General features: G+C 62.9%; 2 protein-coding genes across 2 annotated transcripts; both read right to left on the reverse strand.

The window, feature by feature from the left end:
- Positions 1-2,045: 2,045 nt before the first annotated feature.
- EMIHUDRAFT_48091 (hypothetical protein) lies at positions 2,046-2,366 on the reverse strand (the record flags this gene model as incomplete). Its single annotated transcript, XM_005777005.1, has 1 exon — positions 2,046-2,366. A coding segment is annotated over one exon (321 nt), but the record flags the coding sequence as incomplete, so codon positions are not given.
- A 7,586-nt stretch (positions 2,367-9,952) lies between these two features.
- EMIHUDRAFT_450555 (hypothetical protein) lies at positions 9,953-11,273 on the reverse strand. Its single transcript, XM_005777006.1, has 3 exons — positions 10,577-11,273; positions 10,331-10,508; positions 9,953-10,262 (listed from the first exon to the last, which is right to left on the reverse strand). The coding sequence occupies exons 1-3, from the start codon at positions 11,260-11,262 to the stop codon at positions 10,158-10,160; spliced, it is 969 nt and encodes a 322-aa protein (XP_005777063.1). The 5' UTR covers positions 11,263-11,273; the 3' UTR covers positions 9,953-10,157.
- Positions 11,274-17,963: the final 6,690 nt, after the last annotated feature.

Below are 17,963 nucleotides of genomic sequence, written 5' to 3' on the forward strand. Positions count from 1 at the left end.
CCTGGCCGCCTCCGTTGCGCGCGCAGCCGCCTCGCCCGCCGTCGCCGCCGCCGCCGCCGCCCTCTCCGCCTCGGCCGCTGCGGCTGCCCTCACTGCCTCCGCCTCCGCCGCCTTGCGCATCGCCGCGGCGATCTCCGCCTCCATCTCCGCCTCCATCTCCGCCTCCATCTCCGCCTCCATCTCCGCCTCCGCACTCGCCAGGCACTGGCCCCGCCCAGCCACACGCAAGGGCACCCCTCCCCCTCCCCCTCCCGCCGCCGCCGCGTGCTCGAGCCGGTCTCGTCGCTCCTGTCTCGCCGCACGCTCGCCGGCGGCCCGCGCGTCCGCCCCCGCCCCCGCCGATCCCTCGGCCGGCGATCCCTCCTCGCGCGCATTTTGCTCGAGCGTCGAGCGGAGCATCCCGAACATCTTCCGCGAGTGGTCGCGCGAGGCGCCGCTCAGCTCGAGGCTCTGCTGCAGCTGGAGCGTGGCGATCTTGCGGCGCCGCTCCGCTCGCGCCTCTTGCTCGCACCTCTGCTCCGAGGGGCTCGCGCCCACTGCGATTGCCGGTGGCGCTGGTGCCGGTGCGCTCGCCGCCGTAGGCGCCGGCGGCGCATCCTTGTCGCCGCCGTCGTCGGCGGCGCTCCAGCGGCAGCGCACGCTGACTCGTCCGTGGCGCATATCGGACACCTCCAACACGTCGGGGAAGAGGCTCACGTAGGTCGAGAGAAATTTGGTTTTGATTGTCCTCTGGGCCCGCAGACGAACCTCGGCCTCTTCCTTGAGTGCACTCAGATCCACCCCGCCACTCCCGCCGCCCCGGACGATCTCGAGGAGCAGATCGTGCGGTCGACCCTGCGCGGCGCAAAGGCTTTCAAGGGCAGGCAGGGTGTCGTTCCATTTGCTCGTCGAGGTCAGCAAATCCAGCAGAGCGGCGCACATCGGCGGAGCCTCCTCCTTCTTCGCCTCGTCGCCAACCTGGAGGTGTGAATACGTGGCCTTGAGGTGTGGGTATACAGGGCCGTGCGAAGTACGAGGGCTCCGTGTGCCGAGGCCAGTGTGCGAGCCCGACGGAGCACAGTCGAATGCGTGGTTGTCTCGGGTGCTGGCTGGAGTGCAGGGGGTGGTACTCCGCATCTAGGCCCGCGTGCCTCCGCGTCCCACGAGAGGGCCGTGTACCCGAGCGCCAGCGCGGACGCCTGCTCGCGCGCGTCCAGGCGGCTGAAGCGGCGCTCGCATGCCTCTGGCGCGTCGCCGGCGTCCCAGCTCGTCGCGTTGTACCCGAGGGCCATCGCGGACTGCTTCTCCTTCTCGTTCAGCGCCGCCCACGTATCCTTGTCCTTGCCAAGCGTCCTGCCCGCCACGGCGGGGGCGGCGGCGTGCGAAGCCGAGTCCTCCGCCGCCAACCGCGCCTCCTCCTCCGCCGCTGCCGCCCTCCGTGCCTCCTCCTCCGCCGCCCTCCGCGCCTCCTCCTCCGCCGCTGCCGCCCTCCGTGCCTCCTCCTCCGCCGCCAACCGCGCCTCCTCCTCCGCCGCTGCCGCCCTCCGTGCCTCCTCCTCCGCCGCCAACCGCGCCTCCTCCTCCGCCGCTGCCGCCCTCCGTGCCTCCTCCTCCGCCGCCCTCCGCGCCTCCTCCTCCGCCGCCTTCTCGCGCGCCTCCTGCGCCGCCTCCTGCTCAGCCGCCCGCTGAGCCGACAGCTGCATCAGCAGCTGCTCACGCAGTGGCGGATGCGCGGGGCGGTCGACGGCAGTAACCGGGACGGCGGGCGCCAGGACGACTGCCTGGCCGGTCGGCAGCTGCGCAAGCATCTGCTCGCGCAGGGTTGGCTGCGACGGGCGATTCTGGGAGTGATGCGGCCGCCCGCTAGCCTCCCATGCGTTAGCCTCGGGGACCGCCGGATAGACAAACCCGCGCTCGCTCAGCTGCTGCTCCAGCTGTTCCTTGAGCGACGGCCAGACTGTCCTCTCTGCCTCCGCGGCCGGCGTGGGCGCGGGCGTGGGCGCGGGCGCGGGGGCCTCGACTGCCTCCGGTGCCTTCTCCTCCGCTTCTGCAGCGTACCGGTAGACGCCGCGCCCCTCCATCTCACCCGCCTTGTACTCGCCTTCGCACACGGTGCCGTCGGCGAACCGGTAGACGCCGCGCCCCTCCCGCTCTCCCGCCTTCCACTCGCCCTCGTAGACGTCGCCGTTGGCGGACCGGTAGACGCCGCGCCCCTCCCGCTCAGCCGCCTTCCACTCGCCGTCATAGATTTCGCCGTTGGCGAACCGGTAGACGCCGCGCCCTTCGAACAAGCCCGCCTTCCACTCGCCGTCGTAGACGTCGCCGCTGGCGAGCCGCAAGACGCCGCGCCCCTCGTACTCACCCGCCTCGTTGCGCTCGCCCTCGTAGACGTTGCCGTCATCGGGCAGAGGGGAAGGGAGGGGGAGCCCGAGCTCGGCGGTCCGCCGCGCATCCTCCAGCGAGATGCGCTCCTCCTCCCCGTCACGCAGCCACGCCGCCCGCTGCCCGTCCGCCATCCGCCTGACGCACTCGCCGACGTCAGCGCCCTGCTTGTAGAAGCTCGACTCCACGTCCGGCCCTTCCGCCTCGGGAACCGGGTGCAGGGGCAGCCCCCGCTCGCTTAGCTGCTGCAGCAGCTGCTCTTTGAGGGAGGGCCAGGCCGCCTGCTCCTCGGCCGGCGAAGGCGCAGGAGCCACGGCTTCCTCAGCAGCGGCGGGTGCTGTGGGCTCCTGCAGCGGCAGTCCGCGCTCGCTCAGCTGATGCTCCAGCTGTTCCTTGAGCGACGGCCAGAGTGTCTTCTCTGCCTCCGCGGCCGGCGTGGGCGCGGGCGTGGGGGCCTCGACTCCCTCCGCTGCCTTCTCCTCCGCTTCTGCGTCCGTCCCTTCCGCCTCGGGAACCGGGTGCAGGGGCAGCCCCCGCTCGCTTAGCTGCTGCAGCAGCTGCTCTTTGAGGGAGGGCCAGGCCGCCTGCTCCTCGGCCGGCGAAGGCGCAGGAGCCACGGCTTCCTCAGCAGCGGCGGGTGCTGTGGGCTCCTGCAGCGGCAGTCCGCGCTCGCTCAGCTGATGCTCCAGCTGTTCCTTGAGCGACGGCCAGAGTGTCTTCTCTGCCTCCGCGGCCGGCGTGGGCGCGGGCGTGGGGGCCTCGACTCCCTCCGCTGCCTTCTCCTCCGCTTCTGCGTCCGTCCCTTCCGCCTCGGGAACCGGGTGCAGGGGCAGCCCCCGCTCGCTTAGCTGCTGCTGGAGCTGCTCTTTGAGGGAGGGCCAGGCCGGTCCCTGATCCTCGAGCGCCCCCTCGTCCTCTGGGAGTGCCGTACCCGACTGCTCGCGCCTGACTCCCTGCTTGGACAGTTGCGCCCAGAGGTTGTCGGCCGCCGTCGGCAAAGGCGCAAACACACCCTGCTCCTCGAGCTGCTTTAGGAGCTCGTCTTTGACCGATAGGCCGCCTTGAGTTTGCTCCGCCCACTGCATCTTCGGTGGGTTGTGGGCCATTGGCGCCAGCTGCCTGAAATAACCGCAGCGGCCGAGCGGAGCTGGGAAAAGGACCGCGGCGTGGGCGTCAGAAGACTCGTCCTTGCGCGAGGAGAGCTCGATAGACTCGAGGGGCCAGGATATGCAGCGAGGAGGGCGGAGCTGCGCCGAAAGGCAAAAGAAGCCGAGAGAACAAGGGAACGGCAGGCGGCGGCGTCGCAGAACGAGGCAGAGGAGAGCGACGCGACAGAGGAAGAAGCGACAAGGGAGAGCTCGACGAGAAGGGGGCGACCGCGAGGTGGCACGAAGATCGCAGCGAGAATCGGAGAGAGACTGCGAAGAGAGATAGGAAGAGGCGGACGCCCAAGGGTGGGCGACGGCTAGTGCACCACACCCCTCTCCTTAAAATCCCTGTGTGGTGGCGGCGTGCCGTCCTCCCATCCCTCCCTTGGGTTGTCCGTTTTCTTTCTTTCTTTAAAAGGACCGCCGCAAGCGGCGTGGAAGGAGCGGTTGAGCATCCCTCCGGGGGACCCTCTGCGCCGGGGAGGCGTTGTTGGAGGCTAGGACGCAAGCGTCCGTCGCCCTTTTCAAACTCGGGGCCCACTCCGCTACGCTCCGACCCGAATTTGGAGGGCCTGAAAGTTTAAGGTGTTGCTGCGCAAATGGGGTCGGACACAGGGCGCAGCTCATGCTAAGAGCTAGAAGGGGAGCTAGAGAGAACGACTACCCTGTCCCGTTATTGCGTACACCAACACCACAAAAGCTCTCTCTCTCCTGTCCTCAGACACTCCGGGGGCCCACAACTACCGTGTCCCTCGACTAGCTGCCACGTTGCCGACCGAGAGCGGATCTCCTCCTGCTCCGCAAGGAGGGTGGCCAAGGCTAAAGTCATGCCGGAGCCGCCGGGCGCGTTGACGACTTGGAGAAGGTCGCGCTTTGACTTGTACTTTTCTTGTATAGCGATGCTCGAGGGGGTGCTGAGGGGGTGCTTTGTGGGGCGGTGCGCAGCCAGGCCAGCAGTGAGGGGAGGCGTACCCTCACTCTCCTCGGTTGCAGAGCTCGTCGGAGGCTGCGGCACGACGGGAGGGTCGCGACAACAGTCCTCGGGCGAGCCGACGCGCATGTCCAACCAGCGCTGGGACTCGTTGTGACGGCAGACGCCGGCTGCCTCTCCAACCGCTTCTGCAGCTTCCTTCTTTGCCCGGTGCATGGGCTCGATCCGATTCCGCAGCGTGTCGTCCCCAGCGGCGGTGCTGCGCGGGAGGGCCGCGGGCACGCTGGGCTCGATCAGCGGCTTTCCCTCAGTTGCTCCGAAAGCACGGATTTGGCGGACGCCGACATCGTCGGATTTGTGCACGGTATTCGGATTTTGCTATTTGTTCGTGTGGGGGTATATTCCAGATTTGTCAATGGTACCGCGTCTGCGACGCGGGCGCCTTGCGGGCAGAGCCCTTAGCCACCCTTTATATCTTGCGCGGTCAAAAAGTCAAAACCCTGACCAAAAATACCCGCCAGAATCCTGCCCGTGCAGGTGGGGGCGCTGTCCTTCTCCCATCGCTCGTTTGCGTGTTCTGTTTTCTTTCTTTCTTACCCCGCTAGCTCCGAGTAGAGGGGGCGCTCCGCCGCTAACTAAGGGAAACCCAAAGCGCAGACAACCCTCGGAGACCCGTGTTGTGTTATGCTTATGGCTTATGCGTTATGGCCCTCCCTGCGACCGCGCACGCCCCAGGGTCAGGGCTCCTCTCTTGCCCGGAGGCCCGGAGCCCGATCTCCCGAGCATCCGGCCCGCGCGTGGGTGCGCTTCATAGAGTGGGTCCCCGGCCTCGGATGTGAGGCAAATGTGAAATGATCGCACTCCAAGTGGAACTGTGGAAGTGCTCCCACGTGCTAGATTTCTGGCCCGTGCGCCGTGGCTGATTTTAGTTTTTACTCGTTTGAGTTTTGAAGAAAAAAAACGGGTCCGATATAGCAGCGGAGTTGCGGATGTACGAAGAGAATTGGAGCAGCAGGAACCCGAGGGACCATGATCCATGTGGAAGACGGCTAGTGCTAGTCCCCCATCGGGAGGACGACCCCGGCTAGTCGCCGACCACACCCACAAAGAGCCCTGCACAAAGATCGCACGGGCGGGGCCCTGTTCCTTTTTACCCACCTCACAGTAGAGAGGGGTCCGTTTTTATTTATTTTTAGCGGAAGTTGCGGGGGGGGCGGGCGGAGAGGGGAGAGTCGCCGGAGAGACGGGCGTCCTCGAGGTGTGCATAAACCAGATCCCACTATGTTATATCATAGGATATAACATACTGAGATACCAGGCTCTTCCCTGGCATATCAGCTATCAAGAAACCGTCTGATTTCTAGGAGGAGGAGCTCTGTATTCTGCTTTTTCGACATATCCCACAGATCACATCCGGGCCATGGGAATATCGGTCCAGACGCTCTGGGTTCTGGTTTTTCGAGGTGTGAACGATCTCCCGGAGGGGTCATTCCGGCGGAATAACCCCTCATTAACTAATCGGATTCCGAATGGGTCGAACGGGAGTACTAAGACAGCAGCATGTTCTGGGTGGGAGGAACCCTTGGTAACGTTCTGGTTTCTGGTTTCTGCGATATCGAGTGCGATGGAGCGCCCCTCGTTGCTTTCACCTCTCAACGGCGACGAGAAGCGGCTCACTACGGTGCCTCAGCGCACAGTGTCGCTCCTCTGTGAGACTGACGCAAAACAGGCCAGCGTTCAGTTGCTCAAGCGCCAGGCACTCGGCGTTTGGCACGCCGACGCCCTGTCCGACGTTGAGAATGCCATTGGCGACCTGCACTTCTGGCCAACGACCTGGTCGAAGGACCCTCGCAGCCATGACTACGACATGCAGCGCCTCGGACGGTCCAAGCGGCTCGACAATCGCGAGCGCTTCGAACTCTTCCGATTTGTGGTTGGCAATGGCGCATCACCCGCTCTGGCCGTCGAACTCCTTGCCGCGTCGGAAAGCCTGCCAGACACGTTCGCCATAACCCAACCTTGCTCATGGAAAACATGGAAAACCTCGTGAAGAAGGCTGCCGAAGGCAGCTTCTCGAAGTATAAGGCATACATCATGGCGGACCGCAAGTGGGCCCCGGGTCTTTTGCGTGCCAGAGCAGAAGCCTCTGCCTCTTGGAGAGTACTGCCCATACGAAGACGCTCGCAAGGTGCTTGCACGGCAGAAGAAGCGCCAATAGGCCGGCTTGCTGGTGTCCGATGGAGGCCGCCATCGCTTAGAGTCGCATGTGGAGCGCCACCGCCACCGTGGGCGATGATCGCTGCCGCCAGCCCGCAGTGCATCCTCCGTTCCTAAATGCATCGTAGTCATCTCCGCCGAGGGCGGCGTCCCATGTCGTCATCCATGTCACTGCCACGCTACCTCGCATTCAGTGCCGTGCCGTGAGCGCGGCCTGTGCTACGTGTGTGAGCGTGCCCACGGTGTGAGTGGCGGCCTGCTGTTGCGCGCACTCTTGTGTCGTGTGTGTGTGTACAGAGACCACGCGCCAAGCCAGCGCACATGCTAAGCGCACTGCGTTGTCTGTTTATGAGCTCTCTAGAGCATGGTCGTTCCTAAAGGCGCAGCTAGGCGCAGCCGACACATGGGATGGACATGGCAAGCACATGGCATGAACATAGGGCAGGCACGATTCGCGCATCTCGACACACGACTGCACACAGGCGACACTACGTCGCGCAAGGGTGCAGCGGCTATGGTCACGCACATCGCGCCCGATCCCTCCTCCTAACGCGACGCCAACTAAGGCATCAGTGCATGCATCGCTCTCCCTGTCCGCGCGGGTGCGCCGGTCGGGCGCTGGTGGGGCGCCGTCCTACGACCGGCGAGCCCCGGCAGAGGGGTGGAGCTCTCTACTGAGCCGCCTTCCCCGACGGCGGCGGACCGGCCCGGGCGCCACGGCGCCGCAAAGGCGGCAGCGGGGACGGCGTCAAAGATGGCGTGCCTCAGGGGCCGCCAGTCGCGGCGTGCGTCTTGCTCGAATTGGCCCCGCCGAGGTGCCCGGCGACAGCCTCGTCATGCGCGAGAAGGAGATCCGCGTCAGAGAGGCCGAAGAGACCGAACTGGTCCGAGGGGGTGAACTCCTGCGACGCATGAGTCGATGAGGGAATCGCATCGTCCCACATGGTGGTGAGTGACGGCCGGGCGGCTCCACCGAGGGCCGCAGAAACACCGTGGGCCGCAGCGACCGCGGAGAGGCTGGAATCGCCCTCATCGTCACCCTTGACGCCGTCCTCAAGGATGTCACCGTCAGCGAAGCCCGGCGGGGGCTCGCAGTGCAACGGCCGGCGAGGCTCCTCAGGGCCTAACGGATAAGGGGCGTTTCTCTCGCTCTGTGGGCTCGGCCGCCACCCTCCCTTCGCGGCGTGGGTCCTCCAGTGATCCCGCCGCGCTGGATCTTCTGAGGCACGCCGCTCATGAGCTCGAGGAGGGTCTTTGCGTTTGCGCCCTGTGCCTTACTGTATGCGTCGGCCAGCTCGAAAAGCTTATTGCCCTTCTCGTCCATGATCACGAACACGGAGTGTTCCGAGTTGGCGCACAACTGGAGAAGAGACTCGGGAGTCGCGTTGGAGGTCGCCGTGGACACGCCGACCAGCGCCTCGAACTTGCCCCATTGCTGGCGCAGGGCGTTCAGCATCGGGGTCTTGCCGAGGCCAGAGTCGGAGGCGAGCAGGTTGCTTCCGTTGAGGGACTCCGACCAGCCGCTCCCGGAGACGGGATCGTGCCAAACGCGGACCTTGACGCGCTTACATGCCGCGCGGTTGAATGCCGGTAGGAGCGCAAACAAGTAGTCTACGTTGGCCTGCAGCAGGGGCGGAGCCGTCGACTCATGAACGCCGCGAGGCAGTTTTGCTACGGCAGATGGTCGCCGCGGTGAGGCTGCCAAGGGGTGGTCGCGTTGTAGACGTTCAAGCGTGGTGCGGGCGAGTGGGCAGCGGTTGTATGTGAGAGAGTATGCGCAGAAGCGGGCGCTCTCACCCCGGCCATGGTCGCCACATTGCGACCCCACTCAACAATTTGCTTCGAGTAGCGGGCTTCGAGGTTCGGCTCGACATCGTACGCACGAGCGAGCAGCTCGTTATTGTCGAGAGGCTCTCGGCCACCGTCGTCGGCGACGGCACGCTTTCGCTTTCCGGCCATGCTGGACGCGTCTCTGCCTCTGGACTGCCCAGTTTCGTGTAGGATGTGACGGACCGCCGCGTTTACTTGTGTTGACGGATTTGTTGGATGTGTTACATACTTTTAGCTTACTGGATGTGTGGTCTAGGCCATGCAACAGCGGCTCTGAGACTTTTTGATGCGTGCAACGCTATTGCGAACGTTTTCGCCTCGCCCACACGTGACGGATGGACGGACGGTCGACGCGGAGGCAACAAACCGTACGGTTCCACATCTCGTACGCGGTACGCCGCACCGCATTGCCCACTCGTGACAGAAGGTCTCGAAGCCGGTGTGAGAATGCACCATCTGTGCCGACAACCTGTCGAGCAGCGAATTCTCGAACACGGTGCTCTGGGAAAGCTGGACCCAGCGGCGTGAGGATGCAGTCGCCCCTGGGTAGGGCACCTGCTTGCCAGCTGGGATGCGCGTGCCGCCCTCAGCGTACGACATGCTGTGCCACGCGGAGCACCGAGGGCAGGAGAGGCCATTGAGCTCGCCCTTCAGTCGCCCGTGCTCCGCATAGACCGTTGGAGATGAGCACCTGCTACCCCACTTGACCACCAGGGGTACCGCCTCCCCAGCGAGGCCACACGCCACGCAGTGCTCTACGTCCGGCACGAGCCGAACGGTCTTGCGGCTCGGGTCGTCGCGAAGCTGAGAGGCAAGCCGATCGACAATGGGCAGCTTCTTTAGCAGATACCGCACCGCAGGAGCGGAAAGGCCTGCCGGCATCTCCCCAGCAATACGCTCCGCGCGTAAGGGCGTCCCAGGTGGGTAGAGGTTGAGCGCAACCACGAAGCTGATGAAATCCTCCGCCGAGTTGATTGGGTGGAGCTCCTGCGCGAAGGCACTTGCGCCATCCTTGATGTGTTCGAGCTCGTGGAGACCGAGATCGTCGAGCCAGCTCGCCATCGGGGACCGAAAAAGCAGATCCCAGATAACAGATCGCGTGACGCGCAATGTTCTTTCTCTCTGTGATTTCGTGCTCGATACCCCCGGGTACGGACGTACACCTGTTCATTGGCCGGAATGAGCTCATTAGGACGAAGCGGGAGATGTATTCACACCGCAGAAACCAGACCCACGGGCAGATCCCGCGGGAAATCGAGGCGGGTGTCCCAGAAAACAGATCCCAGAAAAAACAGAGCGCACCGCAGAAACCGACCGACCCCTGGGTTTTCGGCTATGCGAAACCGCAATGGGAAACCGGAGCAGAAACCCTATGGGAAACCGAGGTCTGGTATCTGCTTTGTGCACGAATGGCGTCCTCGCACACGTACCACCTCGCAGACGCACCTGGCACGTGGGGGCCGCCGCTATACGAACAGCAATACTTCACAATAACGCGCGCGCAAACTCCCGATGCCGCACGCGACGTACACCTACACACATGCTACCTAGAACTGGCAAGTCCCTCCGCTCAGCGCACAACACCGGCACACGAAATCCAAAACACACAATCGCACAAGGACACAAACAGGTCTCGCCGGCTCTAGTTCTACAGCTCACAGAGCTCGACGTCAGAGCTCCTCCTTGGTGGCGGCCGGCCGCATCCGCGCCTGCGTGCGGTAGAGCTCCCGCTTGGCGCTGCCATCGTTGTCGTACGGAAAGGAGTGGTGGAGCGTCTATTGCGTCACATTCGAAACGGTCAGAGGGTTGGCTCAGCCAAGACATGGCTGCGGGCCCTAATCGCCTGTGTATTGTCCCACACGAGCACATCGCCCACATCCCAGGCGTGAAAGTAGGTGAAGGCGGGCGAGGTTGCGTGCATGAGCAGCATGGTCAGCAGCGCCTTGCCCGCCTCCGCCGTCTCGAGGCCGACCACCTCCATGTGCGGCGAGCCGACGTACAGGAGGGGTCCACCGTCCATCCTACAGGCGGGTAGCCGTGGCAGCTCACGGCCGCCGCGTCGCGCGGCGAGCCAACACTTTCGGCGCGCCAGTGCGCGTCGAGGACGGGGTGCTCGGCGTCGGGGAAGGCCGCAAGGTCCTCCTCGTCGCCCTTTGCAAAGTCGGCGATCTGTCTCACCGAGGTGCGGATCGACGCGTTGGCGGCGCGCGCGAGGAGCGGCGCAGACAGCGTGTGCCGCGCGGCGCGCAGGTCGGCGAAGCCGGTCTCGCCGCCTGAGGGCGGCGTCTCCTGCGCGTGGAGAATCGAGAGGATGTTGTGACGCGGGGGCTGCCAAAATTGGCCATCCTGATGCCAGTAGGCGCCGAAGCGTGCGGTCGGGCCCTTCCACGTCCCGTTGGCCCAGAAGTTGGTGATGCGCTGGATCGCAGGGTGGAACGGCTCCGGGTCTTTCCCCTCGAAGGACGAGGGCAGCACGACTGTCTCGCCGAGAGCCGCGGTGAACTCCACCTGCTGTGCTCGCGTGAGATTCTGTCCCTTAACGACGACCACTCCGTGCGCGCGCACCGCGTCGAGAAGAGTCGAAGCGCCCGCGGCGTCGAGCTCGCGCAGGTTGCCGACTTCCACAGTGGCTCCGAGCCGCTCAGCGCCCCCGCAAAGAGCGCACGATGTCCAGCCGCGGCGATGGAACGTGTGATCCACTTTGGGCGGCGTCGCACCGAACCAAGCCTTCGCCTCGACGACGGCAAGGGCGAGGCAGGAGAGCAAGGCCGCCATGGCGGCTCCCACCGATGAAAGAATTGGCGTTCGCTGAAAAGAATTCAGAAACCCCCGGGACGATGAAAAGAATATGAAAAGAGTAAGGCGGCTTCTGAAGTGCTGTCGCCGGGTGTGCGAGGCGGGGCACCTTAGAAAACCCAACCCTTTTCCTGGCTCACAAGCTAAAGATGTTCACGGGCCCCCACACGGAGCCCCGGGTATTCTTTAGCTGTACTCGTCTAGGCAGGGGTTGTAGAAAACCCCCGAGGGGGTCGTCAGTCGCTGGCATTTTTGTTTCATTCAGCTCCTTTGGACCTGCCTACAGTGGGTTGCGGGTATTAAGAAAACAGGATTCCGCGGCACGCCGCTGTTTCTAAGCCTTTCCACAGCCCTCATCCACCCCACGCCGTGGTTTCTTAGCTCCGGCCGGCACTCAAGTCAGAGAGAGCCGACCCGAAGCGCGAAGGATTTTTAGGTAAGAGGTAAGCTGCGGTCCGCGAGGGCGATGCCAGACAGAGTCTGCCGCCGAGTCGTCTCTCTGGATGACGGGAAGACGCACACCTCTGGGGGGGCGCGGGGGCCCCCGGAGGCACCGTGCGCCGCGCCGCAGTGCGGAAACCGCCGACAGATCAGCTCCAGACAGCAGGAGACATGTAGCATGCAGCACACAGTCTGTATAGAGAGCATCTGCACCATACAGACCCTCTCTGCACACACATGCACTCTTGGGTGGGATTCTGTATTCCGCACCTGCATTGTGCATTCCGTACGACTCTTTTTTTGGCCTCCCCTACCTATATTGGGCGAGTTTTTGCATTCTGCACCTGCATCCTGCATCGTACTCTATTCGCTCTCTCCTCACTCCTGGCTGTGGGTGAGTTTTTGCATTCTGCATTCTGCATCCTGCATCCTGCACGTCTCTCACACGTCACAGCTGTACCTTTGGGGCCGCTTCTGCATTCTGCATCCTGCATCTGCATCCTGCATCGGGGGCAGTTCACAGCTTTGGGCCCGCTTCTGCATTCTGCATTCTGCATCTGCATCTCCTGCATCGGGTGCAGTTCACAGCTTTGGGGCTGATTCTGCATTCTGCATTCTGCATCTGCATCCTGCATCGGGTGCAGTTCACAGCTTTGGGGCTGATTCTGCATTTTCTGCATTCTGCATCTGCATCCTGCATCGGGTGCAGTTCACAGACCTTGTTATTGACAAGAAAATACGTCCTATGGCGCTTTGCGCTGGTCTGTGAGAGGTTGGGGTGCGAGCCCTGGAGGCCCTGGGGATGGGGGGAGACTACCCGCGGGCCTAGAAGGCCCGCGCGCAGGGGGGTGGGACATTGAGATTGAAGGCGGAGGTGGAGGCGGCGGAGGCTCGGCGAGCACGGCTGGGAGCGGCAGAGGGTTCAGGATCCGGGCAAGCGCGGATCTTAGAAGAGGGGTGGCTTTGGTTGGTCACGATCGGGACGGATGACACGTCTGATGCAGACATGCGGTCACCCTCGATTCCTGTTTGTTGAATGAAGAAGCCCTCTTCGATGCAGTCGCAGGAGTGATAACCCATCGAGGTGGGAGCCGCCTGCGGCATACTGAATCCTCCACCAGTGGCGCAAGCCCGCTCGTCCCGACGCTCGAGCGACTCGTCCACCTTCCCAGCCACGCCCTGCACAGCAGCATGGCCATCCTCCTCCTCCTCCTCCTCACTGTAGTTGTCCCACCCGTCGTCGGAGTCGTCGCCACGGCGCTCGAAGCGGCAGCAGACCTCCTCTTCCTCTGCTTCCTCTGCTAGCAGCTGCGCCAGTCGCAGGAGTGATAACCCATCGAGGTGGGAGCCGCCTGCGGCATACTGAATCCTCCACCAGTGGCGCAAGCCCGCTCGTCCCGACGCTCGAGCGACTCGTCCACCTTCCCAGCCACGCCCTGCACAGCAGCATGGCCATCCTCCTCCTCCTCCTCCTCACTGTAGTTGTCCCACCCGTCGTCGGAGTCGTCGCCACGGCGCTCGAAGCGGCAGCAGAGCTCCTCTTCCTCTGCTTCCTCTGCTAGCAGCTGCGCCAGCACTGCCTCCCACTCAGGGTCGGCAGCAGAGCCAGCATCGCTTTGAGCAGAGCAGCGCATTGCCACGTCCTCCCCTCGTCGCAGAGCTCCACCGCGGCGAGAGACGTGGTGACAGTGGCGACCGACGTGCCAGTGGCGCGGCTGGCATCGCCAGCAGCGAGGCCGCCAGCATCGCCGCCGCGCACCGCGGCGTGGGGCGCAGCAGCGTGCCGTTCGGCTACGTGTTACGACATCCGACCTGCTTCACAGCTTTGGGGCTGATTCTGCATTCTGCATTCTGCATCTGCATCCTGCATCGGGTGCAGTTCACAGCTTTGGGGCCGATTCTGCATTCTGCATTCTGCATCTGCATCCTGTGAGGGGAGGGAACGGGAACATATGTGCGAGAAGAGAGATTAAGAGCCGCTCGTAGCTCTCGTGTTGTGTTGGTGTGTTTTGTTTCATAACAGTACAAACACATATAAGTCCGTTCCGGACATCAGGATTTAATCTGCGCTCCTTTTTTTCGCATGAACAAGTCTGCGGCTATGATAGTTCGCCAAAGCTCACACGCTGTTCCCTAGGCCCTGCCGGGGGCTGCTGTGTGCGAAACCCGGGCCGCGTCGCGCCGTTGGCGCTCCTCAGGAGGTGATCATGCGTAATCTGCGCTCGAGAGTAACTATCGTGCCATATCTCTGCCTTTTGAGAGAGATTTTTAGCAATACCAAACAACTCTAACACTCACACGTCATTTGGGGCCTGGAGCGAGACTTTGTTTTTTGCCTTTTGTGCCCGGGCACCAACATGACATCATGCAGGATGCAGATGCAGAATGCAGAATGCAGAATCAGCCCCAAAGCTGTGAACTGCACCCGATCAGGATGCAGATGCAGAATGCAGAATGCAGAAGCGGGCCCAAAGCCGGATGCCTTAGCACCCGATGCAGAATGCAGGATGCGGATGCAGGATGCGGAATCGGGCTCAAAGCTGTGAGCTGCACCCGACGGACAAACTCTTTGGGTCTGATTTTGCATCCTGCATTCTGCATCCTGCATCCTGCACCATGCAGAAGAATCCATTTTGGGGCCGATTCTGCTTCCTGCATCCTGCATTCTGCATATGCTGCACATACAGAGTAAACATTTTGGGTTCTGCATTCTGCATTCTGCATCTGCATTCTGCATTTTGAGAGAAATACGGAATGTAGAATCAGCCCGTCTATGCAGAGGCAAACCCATGCAGTCTGTGTGCTGCATGCTACAAGAGTGGACAGCAGACTGCAGACAGGCCGAGGACGTCTGCACGCGGCCGGCCGGGCGAGAGGCTTGACACGATCCGACCCTGCGAGACCCTGACGCTGCTGCTCTAGCTATCAGACATGCACTGCTGACTGCTGCCACAACGTGCGACCTGTGCTGGCCCACTTGGCGGCCTTCCCGGTCAGTGGTGAGGCGCAGTTCAGAGCTGTCGATGGCGCGATGCCGCACTGGTCCCACATTGGTGACACGAGACCACCAAGTTTGCCGGTCCAAGAGAGAGGCACTGGTGCTGTCCTGAAGGTGTGTGGTCCCTCTTGACTGCCCATGCGCGAGAGGCTGTGTAGGCATAGCCTCGAGAGTGCCAGCAGCCAATCCGAGGCGACGCGCATTGCGCCAGAAGCGTGCACGCGCTGGAAGGACACCTTCCTACTGGCCGTACGATCAGGTCGTCACTGAATGCTTGATACTAAGGCCGCGAGCTATGCAGGTGATCAATTGTGCAGCATGGCACGGTCAGCAGCGCCGACAGGCTGTCGCAAGGCGTGCTAGCATGGCCCCGCAAGTATGCCGAAATTCCCATGGAAACAAGTGAAAAATCGCGCAAAAATAAAAAATAGGCGCCTGCGGCGGGCCATCGGACCCCATCTCCCCCCCGCATGGATACCCTCTAGGGCCCCCGCGCCCCCCCAGAGACGCACACACGCCTCCATCTACTCCACTCAGGACACCGCAGACTTGGAAAGTGACAAGTGCGCGCGCCGCAGGCGAAGAGATTTTGAGCCGGGGCTCCCATTCACATTCGTGTCCTTTTCCTTTTCTCGGGGCCGCGCCTGCGGCGCGCCGTGGTTTCTTAGATTTTTGCGGAAATCGCTCGGCGTGGTTCCTTAATGGGAAGTTTTCTTAATGCCCGCAACCCACTGTACCCCGAACCTGTGTCTGCACGCAAAACTCTCTCTCTCTCTCTCTCTCTCTCTCTCTCTCTCTCTCTCTCTCTCTCTCTCTCTCTCTCTCTCTCTCTCTCTCTCTCTCTCTCTCTCTCTCTCTCTCTCTCTCTCTCTCTCTCTCTCTCTCTCCCCCCCCCCTCTCTCTCTCTCTCTCTCTCTCTCTCTCTGCCCGCCCGGCAAAGACCGACCGACGCCTGCCGAGCCCTTCGTCTATCGGTTCTTCTTTCGGCGTACGATTCGGAATCGTCCTGGATAATCCAATCCCATCCGAACGTTGCCGAACGTCCGTCCCTAGAGTTGCGCGGACGGGAACCTACCCGTCGACGCCGCTGCGTTCACCGCCGGACGGGCGCCCCTGAATGCCCCCGCGTGCGTGTGCCGCATGCGGCAAACCGAGCAGGACAAAGTGCCCGCGGTGTAAGTGCGTCTTCTACTGCAGCAGACAGTGCCAGAGCGCAGCCTGGCCGCAGCACCAGGCACTGTGTGCCAGTGCACCGCCTCCCGACGCCAGGCAATGGTGGAATCCTGACGCACTCGGCCCGCGAGAGCCAGAGGTCGCCCTTCCTGATGGAAGGGCGCGGCCAGCGCACCAGATGTTTCGGAAAGAGGGCGGATCATCACTCGTGCTGGTCGTGGAGCTGCCTCTGTGTGACAAGCTGGCCGACTTCGAGACGGAACAGACTCTAAGTACAGACAGCGGCGAGTACGTGCTAGAGATCCTGGGGAGGTACTCCCTTCGACTGCGATGGCCAGAGCCCATCGACGAGGCGCGGGCTGCAGCGAAATTTATCAGCGGCAAGCGTTTGTTGCAAATTTGGGCGCCCCTGCTGCATTCCATGTCAGAGATGCAGGCGCTGCAAGACATGATCAATGCCTGCACCGGGGAGGATGTGGAGGCGGCTCTGGGTGCGGCGGAGCCGCACACGTTGTTCCCCGACGTCACCAAGGAGAGTGAGAGTCAGAGGTCGCAGCTACACGAGATCGCTGCAGCGCGCGCTGCGGTCGCGGCAGCCGAGGAGGAGGAGGCTGTCGCCCTCACCGCCGCTCGAGCCGCGACGCTGCGAGCCGCCGCAGCCAGGTCCCGGCTTGCGGCGGTGGAGGAGGGCTATCCATGCCGCGGAAAAGGAGACGGGGAGGGATCATGCGAGCGCGCCGGGCGTTCCGGGGCGGGTGCTCGCTGCGCCGCTGCGCCGTCAGTGCGCGAGGAGGGCGGGGGCGAGAGCGGTAGCTGTGTCGTCTGCGGCGTGCCACGCCCGAGGAGCAGGGCACCTGCCAACGCCAACGGCAGCGCACTAAAGCTGGGCATGCGGGTAAGGGTCTGGTGGGGTGGCGACAACAAATACTATGGCGGCGAGATCGAGAGCTTCCGCGAGAACAACGAGACTCTCGAGGTCCTCATCGCCTACGATGACACGGAGAAGGAGTGGGAGAATGCGGCAGAGGTCGAGCCAGTAGAGGGGGAATCGCAGGGCAAGCGCAGGGCACCTTGCAAGGGACTGAAGCGGCTAGGGGACGACGACCTCGACGGCGAGCTTTTGGCAAATGGGCGCCGAGCTGCGCTCAGGCATGAGGACTCAGCCCCTTCCATCTCCTCCTCGGCCTCCTCGTCCTCGAGTGGGTCTGTGCCTGCAACCTCGCCGCTGAGAGGAGAACCTGTCTGCATGCGCGTTGGTTGTCCCGCCCAGTGCGATGCCCAGCTTGCAACGCCGAACGCGCAACTCTGCTCGCGAGGTCCGAGGAGAGATGTTGCTGATTAATCGTAAGGTGGGATAGACGGCGCTCCAAAAAATGGCACCGCCCGTTCGTGAACTAAATGTGCACCCCCACGCACCCCCAGAAAAGCGCCAGAAATCATCCTGTGCAGGTCAGAGAGAGCCGATCACACGGGGCTGTGAAACGGATCGAAATATTAGCTATATATTAGTTGGGCCACAGGTACCAATTTTGTCGAATTTATTTCAAAATCTGCAGGCGCGGAGCGCCTGCGAAAATTTCGAAGAAAATTGCAGTCGGGCCTGATTTTCATCAAGATCTTTCAAATTTGCGGTGTGGAGTTGGGGGGTGGGTTGGTTAGGGTTATTAGGCTTAGAGGGTTTAGGGTTAGGGTTAGGGTCAGGTTAGTCGTCTTGTTGTGTCTGTATATGCCAGCGTTGCAGAGTTCTGCGCTGAGATCTGGCCCCAGCACCAACGAGTAAGACTCAGCCCCGCACGCCGCTGCCTGAGCTGACCCCACCAAATGCCGCCTCAGGGCGCCAGCCACCTCTTACACGCGGCCGGCGCCCTCTCGCGGCAAAAGGGTCGAGCGAGCGGGCAGAGTCTCGCGATGTCCCTGCGCACCTGGGTGTTCGCCGCCTAGGCTATATGCTCTATCCTGTGCCAAGACGGACACGTTTTGACAATCAAAATCTACCTCAAAATTTGCGGCCGCCCCTCTCGCGGAAATTTGCTGATCAAAATTTGCGGTGCGGCGGCGGTGGCCCGGA

Source organism: Emiliania huxleyi (genome assembly GCF_000372725.1).
Source record: "Emiliania huxleyi CCMP1516 unplaced genomic scaffold EMIHUscaffold_27, whole genome shotgun sequence".
In the NCBI taxonomy this organism is placed as follows: Eukaryota; Haptophyta; order Isochrysidales; family Noelaerhabdaceae; genus Emiliania; species Emiliania huxleyi.

Bases quoted from the DNA above. Each gene is read 5' to 3' on its own strand.
- EMIHUDRAFT_450555 (XM_005777006.1), bottom strand. From the start codon at position 11,262: ATGGCGGCCTTGCTCTCCTGCCTCGCCCTTGCCGTCGTCGAGGCGAAG. The intron at 10,509-10,576 runs GCGCGCCGAAAG...ACCCGCCTGTAG, and splicing joins CCCGTCCTCGACGCGCACTG to GATGGACGGTGGACCCCTCC. The intron at 10,263-10,330 runs GCGATTAGGGCC...GTGACGCAATAG, and splicing joins TCGTGTGGGACAATACACAG to ACGCTCCACCACTCCTTTCC.